The 17,770-nt window shown below is 43.5% G+C and overlaps 2 protein-coding genes across 6 annotated transcripts in view; one reads left to right on the forward strand and one right to left on the reverse strand.

Moving 5' to 3' along the window:
• On the reverse strand, positions 1–10,019 carry CAPZA1 (capping actin protein of muscle Z-line subunit alpha 1). The gene is made up of 10 exons (XM_054648947.2): positions 9,869–10,019; positions 6,549–6,612; positions 6,242–6,293; positions 5,354–5,417; positions 4,261–4,467; positions 3,792–3,871; positions 3,287–3,365; positions 2,746–2,817; positions 2,096–2,158; positions 1–1,505 (listed from the first exon to the last, which is right to left on the reverse strand). Exons 1-10 carry the CDS (start codon positions 9,905–9,907, stop codon positions 1,365–1,367), a joined length of 861 nt encoding a protein of 286 aa, XP_054504922.1. The 5' UTR covers positions 9,908–10,019; the 3' UTR covers positions 1–1,364.
• The window catches only part of ST7L (suppression of tumorigenicity 7 like), a 21,747-nt gene continuing 13,970 nt past the window's right edge, over positions 9,994–17,770 (forward strand). The window contains exons 1-9 of one of the 5 annotated variants that reach the window (XM_077190637.1): positions 9,994–10,030; positions 11,993–12,075; positions 13,023–13,182; positions 13,704–13,758; positions 14,284–14,399; positions 16,256–16,334; positions 16,789–16,943; positions 17,066–17,163; positions 17,576–17,690. In XM_077190637.1, the coding sequence (XP_077046752.1) occupies positions 10,018–10,030; positions 11,993–12,075; positions 13,023–13,182; positions 13,704–13,758; positions 14,284–14,399; positions 16,256–16,334; positions 16,789–16,943; positions 17,066–17,163; positions 17,576–17,690 (874 nt within the window). In that variant the 5' untranslated portion in view covers positions 9,994–10,017. Of the gene's footprint in view, positions 10,031–10,272; positions 10,406–10,444; positions 10,696–10,752; positions 11,088–11,992; positions 12,076–13,022; positions 13,183–13,703; positions 13,759–14,283; positions 14,400–16,255; positions 16,335–16,788; positions 16,944–17,065; positions 17,164–17,575; positions 17,691–17,770 lie in introns of those variants that run through there. The other 4 variants (XM_054648942.2, XM_054648943.2, XM_077190639.1 and 1 more) reach the window with 4 other exon arrangements.

Raw genomic sequence — 17,770 nt, forward strand, 5'->3', positions numbered from 1 at the left:
TGGCTTTAAACAAAGACTGGTGTATTTGCACTAGACTAGTTGATACAGAGGATGCCTGAGGGATGAACTGTCAGTCTCAGCAGCAAATACAAATATATTTTAATTAGTTAAAACTCACAAAGGATAAACACTTATTTTGCGGTGTTACTGTGCAAAACCTGAAGTGTAATGCACAGGCAACCCCACCCCTCTCTTCCCAACCCTTTTTCCTTTGTGTATTTAAAAACAAGAAGACATGAGCCAGTTTAAAAACCAGAACTTGCAAGGCGCCCAGTGATAACCAAGTGCAAACAAAGCAAAGGGAGTTCACCAAAGGAGGTTCACTTTGTAGTGAATCTATGTTCCAAGATCTGAAAAAGGCAAATGTCTATCTCTTCATCCTCCCCTTCAGAGAAACTGTTATGACTGCTAGGTTTGATGTTAGAGGGGGGAAAATAGTAATGCAGAGCAAGCATGTAGAAGAGATTAATTCCAAAATCCCCTCTGAGCATGACAATAAACTGTCCACAACTGAGACAAATGGATTTTTTCTTTCACTTTGGTGCAAGTTTATTTATTTTGTACACTATCCATCCATACACCTGCGATACAAATCTATGAACCTGCCACAAAGCATTAAAGCACAACATACCTATTATTTTGTAGACATTTGCATTTTTAATCACCATCCAGCCCTTGTGGATCAGCAGTGACTCATCTTGTAGTTCTGAAAAAATGCAGATGTCTGGTAACCGTACGTACACGAGGGAAGGGAGAAGAAAAATGTTCACTTTTAGGGAACATGGCTCAAATCTTCAGATTAAAAAAAAAGTTATGTCCCCAGAAGAGCTGGGTCAGTAGGGAATTCTGTAAAGGATCCTGTAAACTCATTTTCTACAGCAAAATCTAAGCCTGCAGGCATCTGCTTTGTGGAGGTTAGGAATAAGGATACACGAGGACTCACTGTCTTGCACTTACTGTGTCTTGCAGCGCCGTGAGCTCTTGGCAGGTTTGACAAACTTACTGGATACCTGGAGTGCTGGATACAGGTGAAGGGAACGCTCTGCACCCTCTCCTGGGGTAATAATAGGGCTTTTCCAGCTAGGAAGTTTTCCAGCCAGTGACTGAAAACAGCTATACTTCTGAGCCATGAATGGCTGAATTTAAATGACCTATTAAATGCAGCTACAACAGGAAGTTTATGTGGCAGGAAACACAAAACACAAAGACAACTATTTGTTCCACGGTTCCCTCTCAGGCTAGAAAACCTGTTAACTTTGAAAGCCCTAAAAAATGCTGCTCCGGTTTAAAAACCATCTACTTGGCATAGGACCATATTTGTTTTTTCTGCACACGACTGTTTCATACACCTCCTTGTTTCTGCATTAAGCATTCTGCATTTCTTTGCCAATCTTGTAGCTGAGGATTTTGTTCCAGTCAATCTTGGTGCGGGTGACGGGCAGCTGCCGGCGTAAGGCTTTGAAAGTGGTGTCTGACATAGTCTGGTAGTTTTCACTGATTGCTGTCTGCAAGGGCAAGCACATTTGGTTAGGGCACACGTAAAACACTATGAGAAAGCTCAACTTAGTGTTAAAGCCACAAACTCCTTTCTGTAAGGTGTAAGGCCCACTATTAACTACATTAATAAAGCAGTCATCAGTGTTGTGCAAGTCAAAGGCTTTTTATTCACCTTCCCTGTAATGTAGCAGCATCTCCTTAGGTCTTTCACTGACTTATCTCTTTCCAGTCTCCTTGCACAGAGGCTGCGACAATGCAAAAGTTGTTGCACAAGTTTCCTCCTCAGAATTTTTAACTGTCACAGAGGAAAATACATTGACTCACCCACTCCCCTCCCATGCTTGTTCCAGGTATCATTTGTAATCCTTTAAAAAAACCATACAGCAAAGCTGATAGTTAATTACAACACAGCTTTGTAACTTTACAGATTTATAACTATATTTTTTAAACAAATACTGCTACCCTTTTCTAAGTAATTCTTACAGACAATACCAGATTCAGCTAGGAACAGAACGAGAGGTCAGTTTTCCATGTTTCTATTAACTGCAAATGGAGACTGATATGATTCTATGTTTTGCTTAACTACCACTGATCTTACCTGGTACTCGTTTTCTGCATTTTCTATGATCTTAATAAATTCTTTAGCAGTTTGAACATCACTCTGCAAAGGAAAAAAAAGTTTGCATGTTTAAGAGCAACTTACATAACTTACATAAGCTACACAATAGATTTCTTCTCAAATGATAGGCTGAGTATAGATAAAGTAGGTAACATCATCAGCTTGTGCCTTCTGGTTGTAGCTGGGTTCCTTTCACTTACTACACACTGGGTAGAGACCTTGCTCCAAACTGGAACAGAGCTGCACCCTAGTGAGCAAAAAGGAAGTGGACCTTCATGGTAAAATGAGTCACTTTGCAGCTGTTGCTCCCTCTACCACACTAGAGGATTTCTTAATTTGCCTTAGCATATGTCTCTTACTGTTTCCTTCCCTTGGACAGAGATAGAAAAGCATATTCTGTCCTTTTTAACCCTAACTACCAAGAGAAGCTTTCCAATAGAGACTTTCTAACAAGACTGAATTTTAAGCAGTTGGGAATATGGGATTCCTACATGACTCTAAACACCACACTGACTGCTCACCCTAAAATTACTTTAAAGTCAAGAGAATGCAGTCATAGCAGCATGCTTTGTGAGCTGTTAAAGGAATGAAAACAGTTGCTTATCATAAAGATCTTTTAGCATACTTACTGACACCTGTACAGAGTCCTGAATGTCTTTGTGACTAACCAGCTGGACATTGCCATCTTCATAGTAATGGACCTGGACAAAAAGACAGAATGCAGGTTTTATTATGACCACTCCCTCCAGAATTCCTGAGCCCCCAAATGCTACTGAAATGGCACAACAGAGCATCATGCCCATCTTCTTTGCTTACATGAGACTAAAAGCAGGATGGATTTTCTAAAAGGTTTCATTCTTTGTCAAGACTGTTCAAGATTATGTTAATCAGTAAATGCCTAGAGCTGAGCTAAGAGCAATTATAAAAGATTCAAGGTAGAGGTTTTAGCCCTATAAAGTGAAGCAAAGTGGAGGTCTATAGGGTAATGCTACATAATAAACCACAGGCCAGATCTGAGACTATTACTAGAATGCTAGATTTAAGAATTACTTTCTTGAATTGTTTAGTTTAGTTTAATAACTCGAAGGACATCTCCCTCTGAGCCAAATGCATTTGTGTAAAACAAGCACAATGCAGCTCCTCCTGTTACTGCTAGGAAAAATAACTCACCTGGATTTTGAGCACTGCAGCCACTTGAGCTGTTGGTGGTGTGATAGTAAACTTCCATTCTGATCTCCAACGCCCGTTCCTAGAAGCAATCAAAGCATGAAAAAACTATTTCCAAAAAGCTCTAACAGCAAAAAGAATGAAATTAATGACCAAGTTGTTTCTGATGTTGTCTTATCACCAATACTACATGGGATTTAGTGCTTTAGATGGCATAGAGTTAAGTTTCTGCAGCCCTGAAGCTGAATACAATGCAGCTTCAGTACAAAGAAGCTCCAGAGATGTAAAGGAGTATCTATCCAGCTCTGATAAGGCCTTTTCCTCTGGAGAGGTCACAGGAAGAGTTTTCCCCCCCAAGGGGGCTGCAAGGAAAACACACTACAGAAGGAAAAGAACTTCTTGGGAAGCCCAAAACTCCCTGTCCTTCAGACCGTGTCAGAGCAAGAGGATGGGTTGGTTTGAGGAACCAGGCAAAGGAAGAAAACACACTATGTTGAAATAGTCTTACCAGAAGTTTTTGGGCTGAAACTGGTGGCTCTCAATACAGGCAATAATTGTCTGCTGTCCATCTATAGATTTACCATAAACCTGTATTTAGAAAAAGAGTTAAAAAGGCCCAAGAGCTAAGGAAAGCCATTTTTAATCTGTGTTCTTGGCAGCAGGGTGCAGGCTGCTGTGGTGGTACCTCACTGGGAACATGCACCATGAGTTACACTGTCCAACACCTCCCCTGGCAGGCATCTTACTATGGGTAGGTGTGAAGGTGCTTGGCAGTCATGCCTATGAAAAAGGTCTAATCCATCTTTACCTCTGTGTGCATGCCAAGATAGTTGCACCCTCTTTGGAAATGTCATTCCAAAGTTAGCCAAAATGCTAGAGAGGATGGAGAATTCCAACAGCTCTGCCCAGCACAGTCTGCTCTGGGACTGAGTGACTCAGAGCAATACACTTTCAGGGAAACAAGATGGATACTCAACAGTGCAGAAGCCATTGGGGTAATGGTCTTTGACGTAGGCTCTCAATGCACTGTCACAGGCATCTCTCCATTGTTTTAAAGCCGATTCTGTGTCCTCGGGCTGGGGATCACTTGCTTCTTTCCTTAAGTGATCAAACTTAAAAGAAAGCTTGTTTCTTGGGTCTAAAAATCTGCCATTGCCCAGATCACCATGTTCTGTGATTAAGACCTGGAATAGAAGTTGAAATGATGATACATTTAGGCTGATATAGATGTGTCATTTTGCATTTTGCCCTCCTTGCATATCAGTGTTACAATAGGTTCTTTCATTGAGCTATAAGGTCACATAAAGAAAATCAAGAATTTTTGATATTAATAATTTAAATTAGTAGCTGTTGTGAGGCTAAAGGTAACTATGAACAGCCCCCTTAATATATGCCTCCCATACTCCCATAAACATATCTGGGACACTAGAAAAGCTGGGTCAGAGCTTGGCTCAGAGAACAGAGCAGATGGTCAGGCAGCTTTCTGGCTTCTCTACGACTTGCTGTTTGTTCTAAAAAAAAAAAAGAATTAAAAAACCCCCTGAAATAACTTGTTTTGCTAGCAGAGACTGGATAGTATTAAGTATAATCACTACACCAAATCAATGATAAGTTTGTTTTTTAGGGTAGCTGGGAATGGATTAAAATTGCAGAAAATAAATCAAACAAACTATTAAGAATCTATTATCAATTGTCAGTAGGAACTGTAAGCAAGTATCAACATAAGGATTTTTAAGTGAGCTTTAAATACACAGTAATCTTTAATCACTCATACTCTTAAGTAAAATTCCAGTGACTTCAGCATGGAGCTTTAAGGAACAATGAATTGGATTTGCTAAGTAGTACAACACAGAACTTAAAGAGAATGTCCTGGTTATGCTTTGTTCTTATCAAAGAAAGTTTGTCATAGTGATATGTGGGGGAAGGAGGAGGAGTGGTACCTTGTGAGCAGAATGGTGAGTCAGCTGATGGTGATGTTGGCTTGTGAGCCAACATCCTGATGGAAAAGCATTTTTATTGCTTTTTCACAGTGCAGTAATACCACCTGGAGTGTACAAAGTTTCCTCTTACCTGATCCTCGTACCCTTCTATCTTCACCGGGGTGAACTGATCCATGTTGTACTGTGCAAAGGCACTGTGGAGCACCAAAGGAACATGAACTTCAGCTGCATGTGCACATTTATTTATTCTGACTCAAGGATTATATTGCAGCAAACAACAACTTAATTGGGCAAACAATACACACAAGCACTGTTAAAAGATTTTCCAATACCTTTCACTGTAGATAGCCATAAACCCCAGGTCTAAAAGCATGTTTGTTTAGTGATGGCCAGGAAAATACAGAGTTCAAAAGTAGAACAGGAGATAGCCTGGGGAAATGTGAGCAAGCCAAGGCTAAACAGGAACACCCAAGCTACAATTTAGACAGCAGCAAGGTAAATAAATGAGTAGACGAATATTTACAACAATTTTCTTATGCAAAGACTTGCTGTCTGACATGTCACCTAGCTTGAAATACATCTTAGCATCAAAAAGCTTGGGTATGTGTAATCTTTAAGCACCTTCTGATGAAGCTGTGGAAATAAACAACAAATTTTGAGAAGTTTTTATTGAGGACAGCTCTTTTTCTAAACTTAGGCTATAGATTAATCAGTATTTCAGGCTTCACTAACTTTATAAATCAGATGATTCAACATGATCAGACATTTCTGCTGCTGCAGAGTCAAACTTTTTGGCAGAATGCCTTCCTGTCAGTTTTACACATCACAAATTCCCATTTAGGGCTTTTAAAAAGAATTATCCACACCTTTCATTATGTATTTTATTAGGTGGGTAAGGAATTACATAAGATTGCTCTGAATGCAGCAAATGGTTTTCTTTGTCACAGAATGATGGGTATAAGAAAACAGAAGGATCTCTGATGGTAATGTGACTTGTGTTTGAAATCTCAGTACTTACTGTGCTGCTCCTTCCCTGAGAAGATTGTCATTGTTAAGCAATAACCGGACATCTGGAGAAGAAAGGGTCCAGGTGTGTTACTGGATTTTTATCAAATGTTTCTCTTTATGCACTTTATTTTCAACTGTGCACATGCAAACATTAAAAGATGAAATAATTTCATTAGGCAGAAATAGTCCAGAAGAACTGCATGCTTTCCCAGGCCACTTAACCTTAAAAGCAGTATGGTGTGACACAGCCTTAGATTCTTATAATAAATAAAACATGAAGAAAACACCACAAATCATTTTTTTCTTTAATTGCTTACCATTGAATACTTCATTGAACTCTCCAGGGGGAGCATGAGTGATGAATTTTGCAGCTATACGCACCTACAGTGAAGGAGAAAAGTAATTAAAGACAAAATATAACTTACTGAGTTCACACGTATTGAAGCAATTCACCAACAAAACCACCTCTGAAGTGACAGAAGGTGGCAGATTTAGGGAGAAACCTATTGCATTGTCAAGGTAGAAATAGTCTTGTAAGACTGATCAAAGCAAGGCTGGACAGGGCTTGGAGCAACCCATGGCAAGGGGTGGAACTGGATGATCTTCAAGGTCCCTTTCAACCCAAACCATTCTGGGTTTCTATGAAGGCACGTGATGGTGAAGGAAGGCATTAATAACTGAGAAAGCCGAATTTCAATGTCCAGAAACTCTGAATTTGGAAAAGAAAAACCCTGTCTCTTCTAAAAGTGTAATAAAACTGCAATGTGTTCCGAAATCCAATAAACAGGTCTTGCACAGTTAGAATTTAGCTGGTCCAAGTATTGGTTCTGTTGGAATTGGTAAGAGTTTATGGTTTTCATTATAAAATCTTTTATAGCTTTTGCAGGACCAAAGGGAATAGAAAGATCTTGGAAGAAATGAAAAAGGAAATGCCACAAAATGCCACTCTCCCTTAGAATAATAAAAACGTCCCATTTCCTCTGACAGCTAACATTTCCAGCTAACAAAGCTGACCAATGAGCCTCTCTGGTCTAACAAGACATTTATTGAAAGTGACTACAGAATTGTTCATTAGAACTCTGATTACTTTCTACTTTTCATTCTGAGCAGCAAAACAAAGAATTGTGTATATATATGTAACTGCTTCACCTGAGTTATCACCAGAGCTGGAAATAACTCACTTCTCTCAACAGTCTTCCCTGCTTTAATTAGAAATTGTTTGTATTGTTTGTCACATAATTATTTTAAGCAAGCCATGAAAAGAAATAAATACCTTTCCAAACAAAAGGTAATTGCCTTATTCCAACAGGATCAAGTAACAACTGTGCCTTAACTGGACTGAGCTTCAGATAAAAATAGACTGTCTTCCAAATTAGCAATGATTTTGAAAAATAGATATATATTATTGGTGCCTGAAGAAATTAAGCAATACAAAGAAAACATTAAAAAGACAGCATCTTGCGTAATTGATCAATAAAATAGAAAACATTTCAGTCAAACTATTGAAATCAGGAGTGCAGGAAACAGGCTGGGGAGCGATTAATTTGAAATGTCAAGCACTTGAATGGTTGTTGGTTTTAGAGCCCGTTGATTGGAGGGCGGTGTCAGGATGCTCCTCTGCAGAAACACCAAAATAGGACTTTTTGCAATCTGCCCCATTTCCTGGCCCCCGGGGCCATTTCAGGTGTCATTTCAGCTCTGCAGCATCAACTTCCTGCTTCTAAAATGGGGAAAGTGTCTGAGGGGAAGGGAAGCTGCTCAGCCGTTAGTTTGAACTGGCAAAACAGCAGCAGAATGAACTTGAGCAAAACGGGAGATTTCAGAAGAACTTACAAGAAAATCACAGAATCACAGAGTGGTTGGGTTGGAAGGGACCTTAAAGCTCCTCCAGTGTCCCCCCTGCCATGGCAGGGACACCTCCCACTGTCCCAGGCTGCTCCAGCCCCAATGTCCAGCCTGGCCTTGGGCACTGCCAGGGAACAATTCCTAATTCCCAATCTCCCATCCATCCCTGCCCTCTGGCAGTGCCAAGCCGTTCCCCCTTGTCCTGTCCCCCCAGTCACTCCAGGCCTTGTCCCAAGTCCCTCCCCAGCTCTCTTGGAGCCCCTTTAGGTGCTGGAAGGGGATCTCAAGTCTCCCTGGAGCGTTCTCTTCTCTGGACTTGACACCGCCAGCTCTCCCAGCCTGCCTGAGAAATTGATCTCTTACCTAAAATACGCCCAAAGAGAATAAAGGAGTGAAGCTTGGAGGATGGAAGGAATTAATTTTGTGGCTCAACTGACGTTTTTGGGTTTTTCCTTTACTTTAAAGTACCGCTAAACTCAAACTTAAAAAATTAACATATATAAAGTTCTCGTCTCATCTGAATAGTCACATGTTACAGAAAATCCTTGCTGCATGCTTCTCTTTCAGATCCTCCCTGGAGGTTATCCTTCTCTGCCTGTGTGAGGCCTGGAGTTAGTTGAAATTGAATGTTCTAAAGGCCTATATCAATTCTGCTCTGGAATACTTATTTCAAACAACATCACCTAAAATACTGACAAACAGATGAACTGCACCTCTAAAGCCCTGCTTGTTTCACAAATGATGTCACTGAAATGAAGCTGAAATTGCAGTTTAAAGGAAAAATGAAAGCAACAGCCCGACTTGTAGGATCCTTGAAGATCCATGAGCCGGAACAACTCCTACAGAATGTTAAGAAATGAAGGAAGCAATATGTGTAACACTTCTATGATGTAAGGAAGAGTAACAGTGCATTTTTAAACTATTGCGTGCAGACAACAGTGTATTACCAAGCAGAGAACTTGCAGTATGTAACTTTCTCACATTCCTACACAAGAAGAACAAACTTCTCATTTCCCCCTTTCCTAAAATAATTATGGCTCTGTTTGCTCTGACTTAGTCCTTTCCATCCAGTGTAATTCTCAGGATCTACAGTTCCTGTCAGCAGCTGGGGTGAGCAGAAAGTGCAACAGCACACTCAGAAGGTGTTTAGGAAGTGAAGAGATTGCAAAGCACCTTGTAGACACGCTGGTTACTTTGCTGATTTGGGAAAAGCAACACAGAAAACAAATTTTCACAAAATTATTTTGGTTGGGAAAGACCTTCAAGATCACCAAGCGATCCACCTGTGACTGTCTCCCACGTTGTCAGCAAGATCAGAGCACTGGGTGCCACGTCCGGTCCTTCCTTGATCAGGGATTGGGACTCCACCACCTCCCTGAGCAACCCCTTCCAATATCTAATTGTCCTTTCTGTTAAGAAGCTCCTCCTGATGTCCAACCGACACCTGCCCTGGTTTAGGTTGAGACTATGTCCATTTTCATGCAAAACGACTGGCCGAGACCCATCAGCTGCACCGAGGCAATAAGGAAATCGAAAGGCAATGAGGAAATGGGAAGGCAATGAGGAATTCGGAAAGCAATGAGGAATTCGGAAGGCAAAGTGCTGGTAAGGAACAGCCGGTCCTTCAGCCGGGCGGGGGCGGCCCGGTGGTCTCGGGAGCCCGCCCACCCCAGAGCACTCGCAGGCCGGCACACCGGCACCAGGCGAGCTTGCCCGCCGCTCCCCACCCAGTGCCCTCCCGGGGGCAGCGGCGCAGGCCCACGGCGGAGAGGCGGCCACCCCCTTCCTTTACCTTCTCCTCGTCCGACACCCGCTCCTCCAGGTCCGCCATCTTGGCAGCTGTGTGCCCGGCCCCGCGCAGTGCATGCCGGGAGCGCTGGGCGGCGGACCGAACGCGCTGGCAGCGCCATCTTAACTGCGGGCAGACGCCGCGTGGCCGCCATGGTAGAAACGGGTGGGTTCTCGCGGTACCGCATGACAGAACCACCGCCTCCCGGAGCCCTTGGGGCTCCCGGTCATCGTGTGGGATATGCTCGGGAGAAGCAGCCGTGATGGACTAGACGAACAGGCTGCCCACGCGAGCCCCGCCCTGGTCGTCCCGGCGTGCCCCGTGGGCTGAGACGGCCGGGATCCGTAGCCCGGAAGCGCGGCTGCCGCCATATTAGCTGCGGGCAGACGCCGTGCTGGCACCATCACAGGAACGGGCAGGTTTCTCGCTCCCGGGAGCACGGCGGTACCGGACCTGCCGCACCCCCGGAGCCTCCGGGCATCCCAGCTGTGGTGTGGGGGACGATCGGTCCGCGCTTCGCCCTGGAGCAGCAGCGATGGGGTCGGTGAGCGGGCTGCCCGCGCTGGCGGAGCCCCGCCCCGGTGCTGTCCCGCCCCTGTCCCGGCGTGCCCCGCCGGCGGTGATGGCGGAGGGCAGCGGCAGCGGCGGCGGTGCGAGCGGCCGGGGGCCGCCGTGCCCCGGGGCGGCTTCGGCGTTCCGGCGCTGGGAGCAGCTGCGGCGGCGGGCTGCGACGCCCTGGGCCCGCGGGCTCCTGGCCGCGGCCGCCGGGCTCGGGCTCCTGTACGCGGTGCTGCGGGTGCCGGTGCGGCTCCGGGACGGCCTGGCGGCCGGTGAGGGCGGCAGGGGGGAACGGCGCGCCGGGGGGAGGCAGACCCTGCCCGTGGGGTCCCCAGCTGTGTCCGGGCTATGTCGGCGGTCCAGCGGCACCGAGCAGGGACTGTCCCGCTGTGCCGCGCACCGGCGGGCGGCTCCGCACCTGCCGTGCCCGCGTCTGGGACCCGTTCAGAAGGAACCTTGCGGGGCTGGAGTCTGTCCAGAGAAGGAAACGGGTCTGGAGCCGCAGGAGCGGCTGAGGGAGCTGGGAAGGGGCTCAGCCTGGAGAAAAGCAGGCTCAGGGGGGACCTTGTGGCTCTGCACAACTCCTGACAGGAGGAGACAGCCCCAGGTCGGACTGTGCTCCAGGGAGCAGACAGGACCTCCAGCTGTGCCAGGGGAAGTTCAGGTTGGACATCAGGGGGAATTTCTTCATGAAAAGATTGGTCAGGCTTTGGAATCGGCTGCCCAGGGAGGTGGTGGAGTCCCCACCCATCGTGGTACCCAGGGAAGAACTGGACCTGGCACTCAGTGCTCTGGTCTTGTTGGCAAGGTGGAAATTGGTCACGGGTTGGACTCGATAAGGTCGTTTCCAAACTAATTGATATTCTGGTTCTGTGGGTCTGTCCCAGCCGTGCCTACAGGCAGGTCGTGCATCCCACCTTCGCTCGGTGGCACACTGAGCTTGCACCTAACCCCAGGGTTAGGGACACGGCCGAGGACTGGGCAGTCCTGGGGCAGCTGAAAGCAGCCCAGGCACTGCCCCGGTGCTGCTGCGTGCTCCCACCGGGGGCTCTGTCAGGCTGGAGCCCTGCCCTCTCCCTGTCCAGCCTGCGCTGGTGGCAGGTGACAAGGCTGATGTGCAGTTTGAGTCCAAACCATGGTCAGAACACCACTGGATAATTGCATTCTCTGCACTGTGCTCTCGATAGCAGGAGGGAGAGGTCTGTGCAAAACGTTTGTTAGCACTGAATATAAACTTGTATTAGAACAGGATGATTTTGTCTTAAAATGAAATAGTATATTAAATTGGCTTCTTGTGGTTCACCAGCCACTGTATGGGTGAAACTGTAAGATGCTCTGTCTAGAAATGTACAGTGATTTTTTTTTTGGTGGGATATAAAAATTGGCTGTCACAGGTAGATACAAACAAAATAATACATGGTGAGGGTTCCCCTAAAAGTGTAGCATTATAAAGCTGCTAGGGCTATAGTGTATTATGTATTTGCATGATATTTGGCATTCTTTAATAGACAAGCTATTTATCTTTTTCAATTCTACTTATTAAGTCTTTGGTTTTGTTTCTCTTAACAGTGACCATGTTCTTAAGCACTTTGACTCCAAAATTCTACTTTGCCCTGACAGTAACTTCATCTTTTATATCTGGACTGATATTTGTAAGTAGCCACTTCTTTGTTTTTAAACAACTTTACCACCTCTCAGATGACTTTATGAGGGGTAAAGGGAGTGAATATCAGACTCTAGAGGGTGCCTTTGTGCTGGGAAGGAACTTCTCTGATGTACTGTTGCAGCTCTTTTGCTGTGTGTGTTGGGACTGTATGAGTCTGAGAAGATAACTTGTGTGGAATACTGGAATGACTTACCTGCCCTGCACAGCTCCAGCTGCTCCCTGGGGCCTGTCACTGCTCACCAGAGAGAGCAGACAGGCACAGGATCCAGGCTGGTCCAGGGCTGACAGCTTGCTGTAGTCCTGGAGGGCTTGTGATATGCTGGTATTTTAATAGCTTCAAAAAGAGATGGTAATATTTTTGGCCCAGAATTTCTGCTAAGTGACTGTCATTGCTGTTAACTTAGCCTTGTTTCTTTGTTAGCCTCTCTCTTTCTGGTTAGCAGAACATCTCAATTTAATGGGCCATTTTATCCTTTATTCTTTTAGATTATTTTTGTGAAATGAAAAAAATACACTTCTGTTGAATACTACAAATTTGGTACTGCAGGTAGGGCTGCAGCTTGAAATATCCTCACCAGAAAAAAGGGTATAATGGTTTTTTGCCTCTGTTCACAGTTTCCCTATACAGGTACTTCTGAAAGGGTTTTGGAGTTATCCTAATGACTTTGGGAGGGAGGAACATAACGTTTGACTAAAATATGGCTGTTTTTTTCCAATCTCTTTCATGTTTATGTGAGTGATCCTGCACGACAAGGCAGGCCAAAGTAGATCATTGCTGTTACTCTGTGAGGAGATAAGTTCCACCCCGGGTCATTGGCAAGGGGATGGACTCGGTGCGATCGCTCTTCGTCGCTCATCTCTGCTGGGAAGGCTTGCACACCTTACACACACATCACCTAAGGAACTTTGTGGTGCTTTTTTCTCCTGTGACAGGTGTTTGAGTGGTGGCACTTCCGAAAATACGGCACATCTTTCATCGAGCAGGTTTCTGTGAGCCACTTGAGGCCTCTCATTGGGGGTGCAGAGAGCAGCCCCCCAGCCCCAGCAGCTTTCTCGGCCGGGGAGAGTGAGAGCAGCAGGCAGAACATGCCAGGTGATTCCTGATGTGTCCCAGGAGCTTTCCTTAAGCTTTGAGTTGGCTTTTAATGGCTTTCAAGTGCTTGTACAAAATGGACAAAACCTACATCTTACAAAGTGTTTTGTTAGTAGTGCTAAAAATAAACTAAATAATAATGGTTTTTCACTCTAAACCATTCATTGTTAAAGATATGATTTAGAAAATGTTATACATTTAGCTAAAACTGTTTCAGTAACATTAGTTATTTACTGTTCTGAAGATAAATATTGCGTGAGTGTGCATGCATTGCTTAATCTTCTTGCTCTGTGCTTTTGTACCCCAGCAATGTTGGGGAGCAAAAATATTTATGGAATAGCAGAAGTTTATGAAGGTGATGATTGCATAATAATAAAATTAAAGCTTAAATTAAAAATTAAATAATAAAATTAAAGTTGTGTTTTGAAAACACAACTGATTTGCATTACTGCATTTTAATGTCAAGGTAGTATTTCCTGTGCTTTTAATTTAAAAAATACTTTTATTTTGTTGTTCCTCAGAGTGCAAAGTGTGGCGAAATCCTCTCAATCTTTTCAGAGGGGCAGAGTATAGCAGGTATTAATTTTCTTGCTTTCCACTGCATATTTTTAAATTTAATCAGGGGCATGCACATGACTTCTTCACAGAGCTTGCACTGGTAATGTCAGGAGACAGCTGGAGACCTGCAAGATTATAGGGGTGATTGATACCAATCCTGTATTTTAAAGGCACCAAGCCAAGCTTTGGCAGTTTCAATATTAAGAACAAAAATATTACTACAACATCACGGCTTTTTGAGCGTAAAGTAGGGAAAAAACCCTTTATTCAGAGGTTGAAACAGTGATTGTCAATCTAAATTCTCTTTTATTAAACTATATTGTAAGTTTCCTAGTGTTACTTCATGGGAGAAGCTGCTTTCTAGGAAGCCAGTTCCCAAGTTGTTTAGAACTTTACAGGTTATTGAACAGTAGTACTTGAAACTTTGTGTTGGAAGCTTTAGTCTTTTATTACAGATTTTCTGTACTAGGCACATCAGATATCACCTTGATATCAGCATTGCTAATTGCTATGAATGCCTCTTACTGCAATGTGTTCTTTTAGGTACATGTGGGTGACTGGGAAGGAGCCTCTTACCTACTATGACATGAATTTGTCTGCTCAAGATCATCAGACCTTTTTCACATGTGACACGGATGCCCTCCGGCCTTCAGACACAGGTACTGATGTGTGTGTAAGGTGTGCAAGTCTTGGACAGGGTCAAGGGTGTGCTTTTAGTGAACTTGAAAGTAGTGCAAGTTATTGCCAAATATTTCATGAAACTACAGCCTTTCTCAACTACTCAAGAGGTTTAATAGATGTAGAGGATCATAGAGTGGTTTGGGTTGGGAGGGGTCCTAAGGCCCATCCAGTTCCACCCCCTGCCATGGGCAAGGACACCTTCCACTAGACCAGGCTGCTCCAAGCCCCTTGAAATTTAGTGTTTAGTGAAACTCAGTGGGAAGATGTTGTTTTACGTTGTGCATTCTCTACAACTTTAGTGCTGTCACAGTCCTGATATTTTTTAAGATCGCACACATTTCAAATAATTAACACAATATTGCAAACCTGGATTATATTCTCAACAGCCAAAATGTGGTCTCATTTAAACCTTAGTAATGAATAGTGCAGTCTCCAGATTTTTTTCCTTGTGTTCCACATGTTCAGTGCAGAAAATGTTCTTTACCTGGTTATTGTCAGAGTGGGTGTGAATTATTGTCAGTTTGTCACATTCCAGAGGTGTTCCTTGTCAGCTGGCTGTGACATGTTTGATATGAAAGATGTTTTTATTTCACAAAAGGGAGTGAATTGTCTCGCTCGCTGAGCCAAGACTAATATTTTGTTTCCGAAAGAAAACTCAAATATTTTTCCACGTTATTCTTGCTGGACAGCAGGAGGTTTTGTTCCAAAAGAAACATGTATAGATTCTTCAGTTTTCTTATCGTCCTTGAGATAGGCCAGATATGGAACTCCATGAATGTAAGGTTTTGGAGTTCTTTCAGGACTGGTTTTTAGTGGGAAAGTTAATAATCCTGCATAGAAAGTAGTAGCTCTGAATGTGTTGTTTTCCTTGAAGCTGGTTTTCAGTTTGTGTTTTCCAGTTTTACCAAATGGAAGCATGGTAGGAGGGGTTTAGAGTTATTGCATTGAAATAATTTTGAATTCAAGTTGTAGTTCAAAGGACAGTTCTGAATAGATTTCACCCTTTTTACTTGTTCCCCAACCAAATAAACTGATAAATGTATATCTTGAATTGGCTTTGCCTTGTGATGCCACTCAAATGTGCTTTGTAAATTTAAAAATAAATTGTTAACCCTTCATGATCTGACAGTTGTTGAAAAATGATCATGAAACAGAATCCCAGAATATTTTGGGCTGGAAGGGACCTTAAAGCTCATCCAGCTCCACCCCCTGCCTTGGCAGGGACACCTTCCACTGTCCCAGGTGCTCTAAGCCCCATTGTCCAGTCTGGCCTTGGACACTTCCAGGGATCCAGGGGCAGCCACAGCTGCTTAATTTAAGTATAAAACTCTACCTGTGCAAGACACCACTTACTCCATCACTGTTTCCTTTGAAGTTCTGTTTGAAAGCTTAAATTAAAGTTCCTTGCAGGTCTATGCAAGAACCTGTGTTTAACAGTTGCTCCTGCCAAGCTTTCAACAAGTCTTGGGAAGCATTTCCAAAAATCTGTAGCAATTTAGAAATTGTACATCTGCCTGGTTATGTAAGCTGTGTCTGTGCTCTGTGTAGGAGTTCTGAAATGGTCAGTGAGGAATCTTCCTGGTGGTGTTGCTTTCTCAAACTAAATTTGGGCTGTAATGAGCTGTTGCAAGAATTTGATGCTTATGGTAGGAGCAGGCTGAAATTCAAACAGGTTTGTTCTTCCTTATAACAATCATACAGCAAACAGGAATTTTCAGACTGGAAGGGAATGTTAATGAGGGCTGGCTCCAAGCAGCCAGTGTTGCCTCTGCTGGCTCCCAGGTCTTTCACAGGTGTCTGTGTCCCTAACAGCCTTTCCATGTGTTTTCCACAGTTATGCAGAAAGCGTGGCGGGAGAGGAACCCGCAGGCCCGGATTAAAGCGGCGTATCAAGCTCTGGAGTTGAACAATGAGTAAGTTTGTACATTCAGTTGCTGTATTTCTTGTTGTGAAGGATTAAGTGGAAGGATACTGAGCACACTATCAGTTTCTTCATCTAATAATTCACTTACAGCAAAGTTCTGAATGCTTAAGGGGGACTCTTCAGACTGGGAATTGCACATGGGGCTGTAAATTGCCCTGGAATATTGAACTCTTCTACTAAAAACATCTTTTGTGCAGCTTTTTTTTCTTAAATCGCTGTGTTAGTGGCAATAACAAATGAGAAATCATATTCAGCTATGGAGCAGTCCTAGTTGGATATAAGATCATGTATTTCAGGGATGGTATCATGGTAGAACTGTATTTGGAATTCACAGATGCCGCTCCTGTAAAGGAATTAAAAATACTCTGTAGCATAAACCAAAGAATTTCACCCATAACTGTGATATGCGTTGCTATGTTGTCTTGTTATTTCTCTTATTTCAGTTGTGCTACTGCATATGTCCTCCTGGCTGAGGAAGAAGCAACAACTATTGTGGATGCTGAGAAATATTTCAAGCAGGCTCTGAAAGCAGGAGAAATGATTTATAGAAAATCTCAGAACTGCCATTCCCAGAGCCCCCAGCATGAAGCACAGCTGAGTAAGGACTTTGAATCACATGAACTCCTGGGTTTGTGTGAGCAGAAATGTAAAAATAAAGTTATAATTAGGAGAGGTAAGGATTGAAGCTGATAGACTAATACTTTTTGTCTTTGTAATCAGGAAGAGACACCAATGTATTGGTGTATGTGAAAAGGAGACTAGCTATGTGTGCCAGGAAACTTGGGAGAATACGAGAAGCAGTAAAAATGATGAGAGATGTAAGTAAAAGTAAAAAAAACTGAGTTAACAATTGTTTTCAATCACATTGTTCTAATTGATGGGTTTAAGTTCATTTCTAGGCATCATAATTAATCTCATTGAATTATTTTCCCATGAGTTCACACATGATTGAATGGGGCATTCTGTAACCTGATCTTGTAGGAGATGTCCCTGTCCTTCAGCTGTGGCAGGGGGCTGGAATGAGATGAGCTTTGATTGCTTCCAACCCAAACCATTCTGTGATTTTATGGAATTATGCAGTTCTTTTCACGCTGCTTCCGTGCCAGTCTCTAACGCTCTGAGACAAAAGGACATTAAAAAGCCCTAGATTATTGTACTGATTTCTATTAGGTATTTCAATTATTCAACTGCAATTCTACATGTAATTTATTTCTCTTTACTGATTTGCAGTTGATGAAAGAGTTTCCACTTCTCAGTATGCTGAATATCCATGAAAACCTCCTAGAGGCCCTTCTGGAGTTACAGGCGTATGCAGATGTCCAGGCAGTTTTAGCCAAGTATGATGGTAAGTGATGCCTGTTGGAAAATGTGGGTGTTTTTGAATAAAAGAATAAGTGAGATGGGCAGGGGATGTCTGTCCACAGG

The sequence above is a fragment of the Agelaius phoeniceus genome, chromosome 25 (assembly GCF_051311805.1).
Source record: "Agelaius phoeniceus isolate bAgePho1 chromosome 25, bAgePho1.hap1, whole genome shotgun sequence".
Taxonomy (NCBI): domain Eukaryota; kingdom Metazoa; phylum Chordata; class Aves; order Passeriformes; family Icteridae; genus Agelaius; species Agelaius phoeniceus.

Excerpts from the sequence above, each read along its gene's own strand:
- CAPZA1 (XM_054648947.2), bottom strand. The coding sequence starts at position 9,907 with ATGGCGGACCTGGAGGAGCGGGTGTCGGACGAGGAGAAG. Across the intron at positions 3,872-4,260 it reads ACCCCAATGGCTTCTGCACT|GTTTATGGTAAATCTATAGA; the intron begins GTTGAGTATCCA and ends TTCTAAATACAG. Across the intron at positions 1,506-2,095 it reads ATGCAGAAAACGAGTACCAG|ACAGCAATCAGTGAAAACTA; the intron begins GTAAGATCAGTG and ends TTGCCCTTGCAG.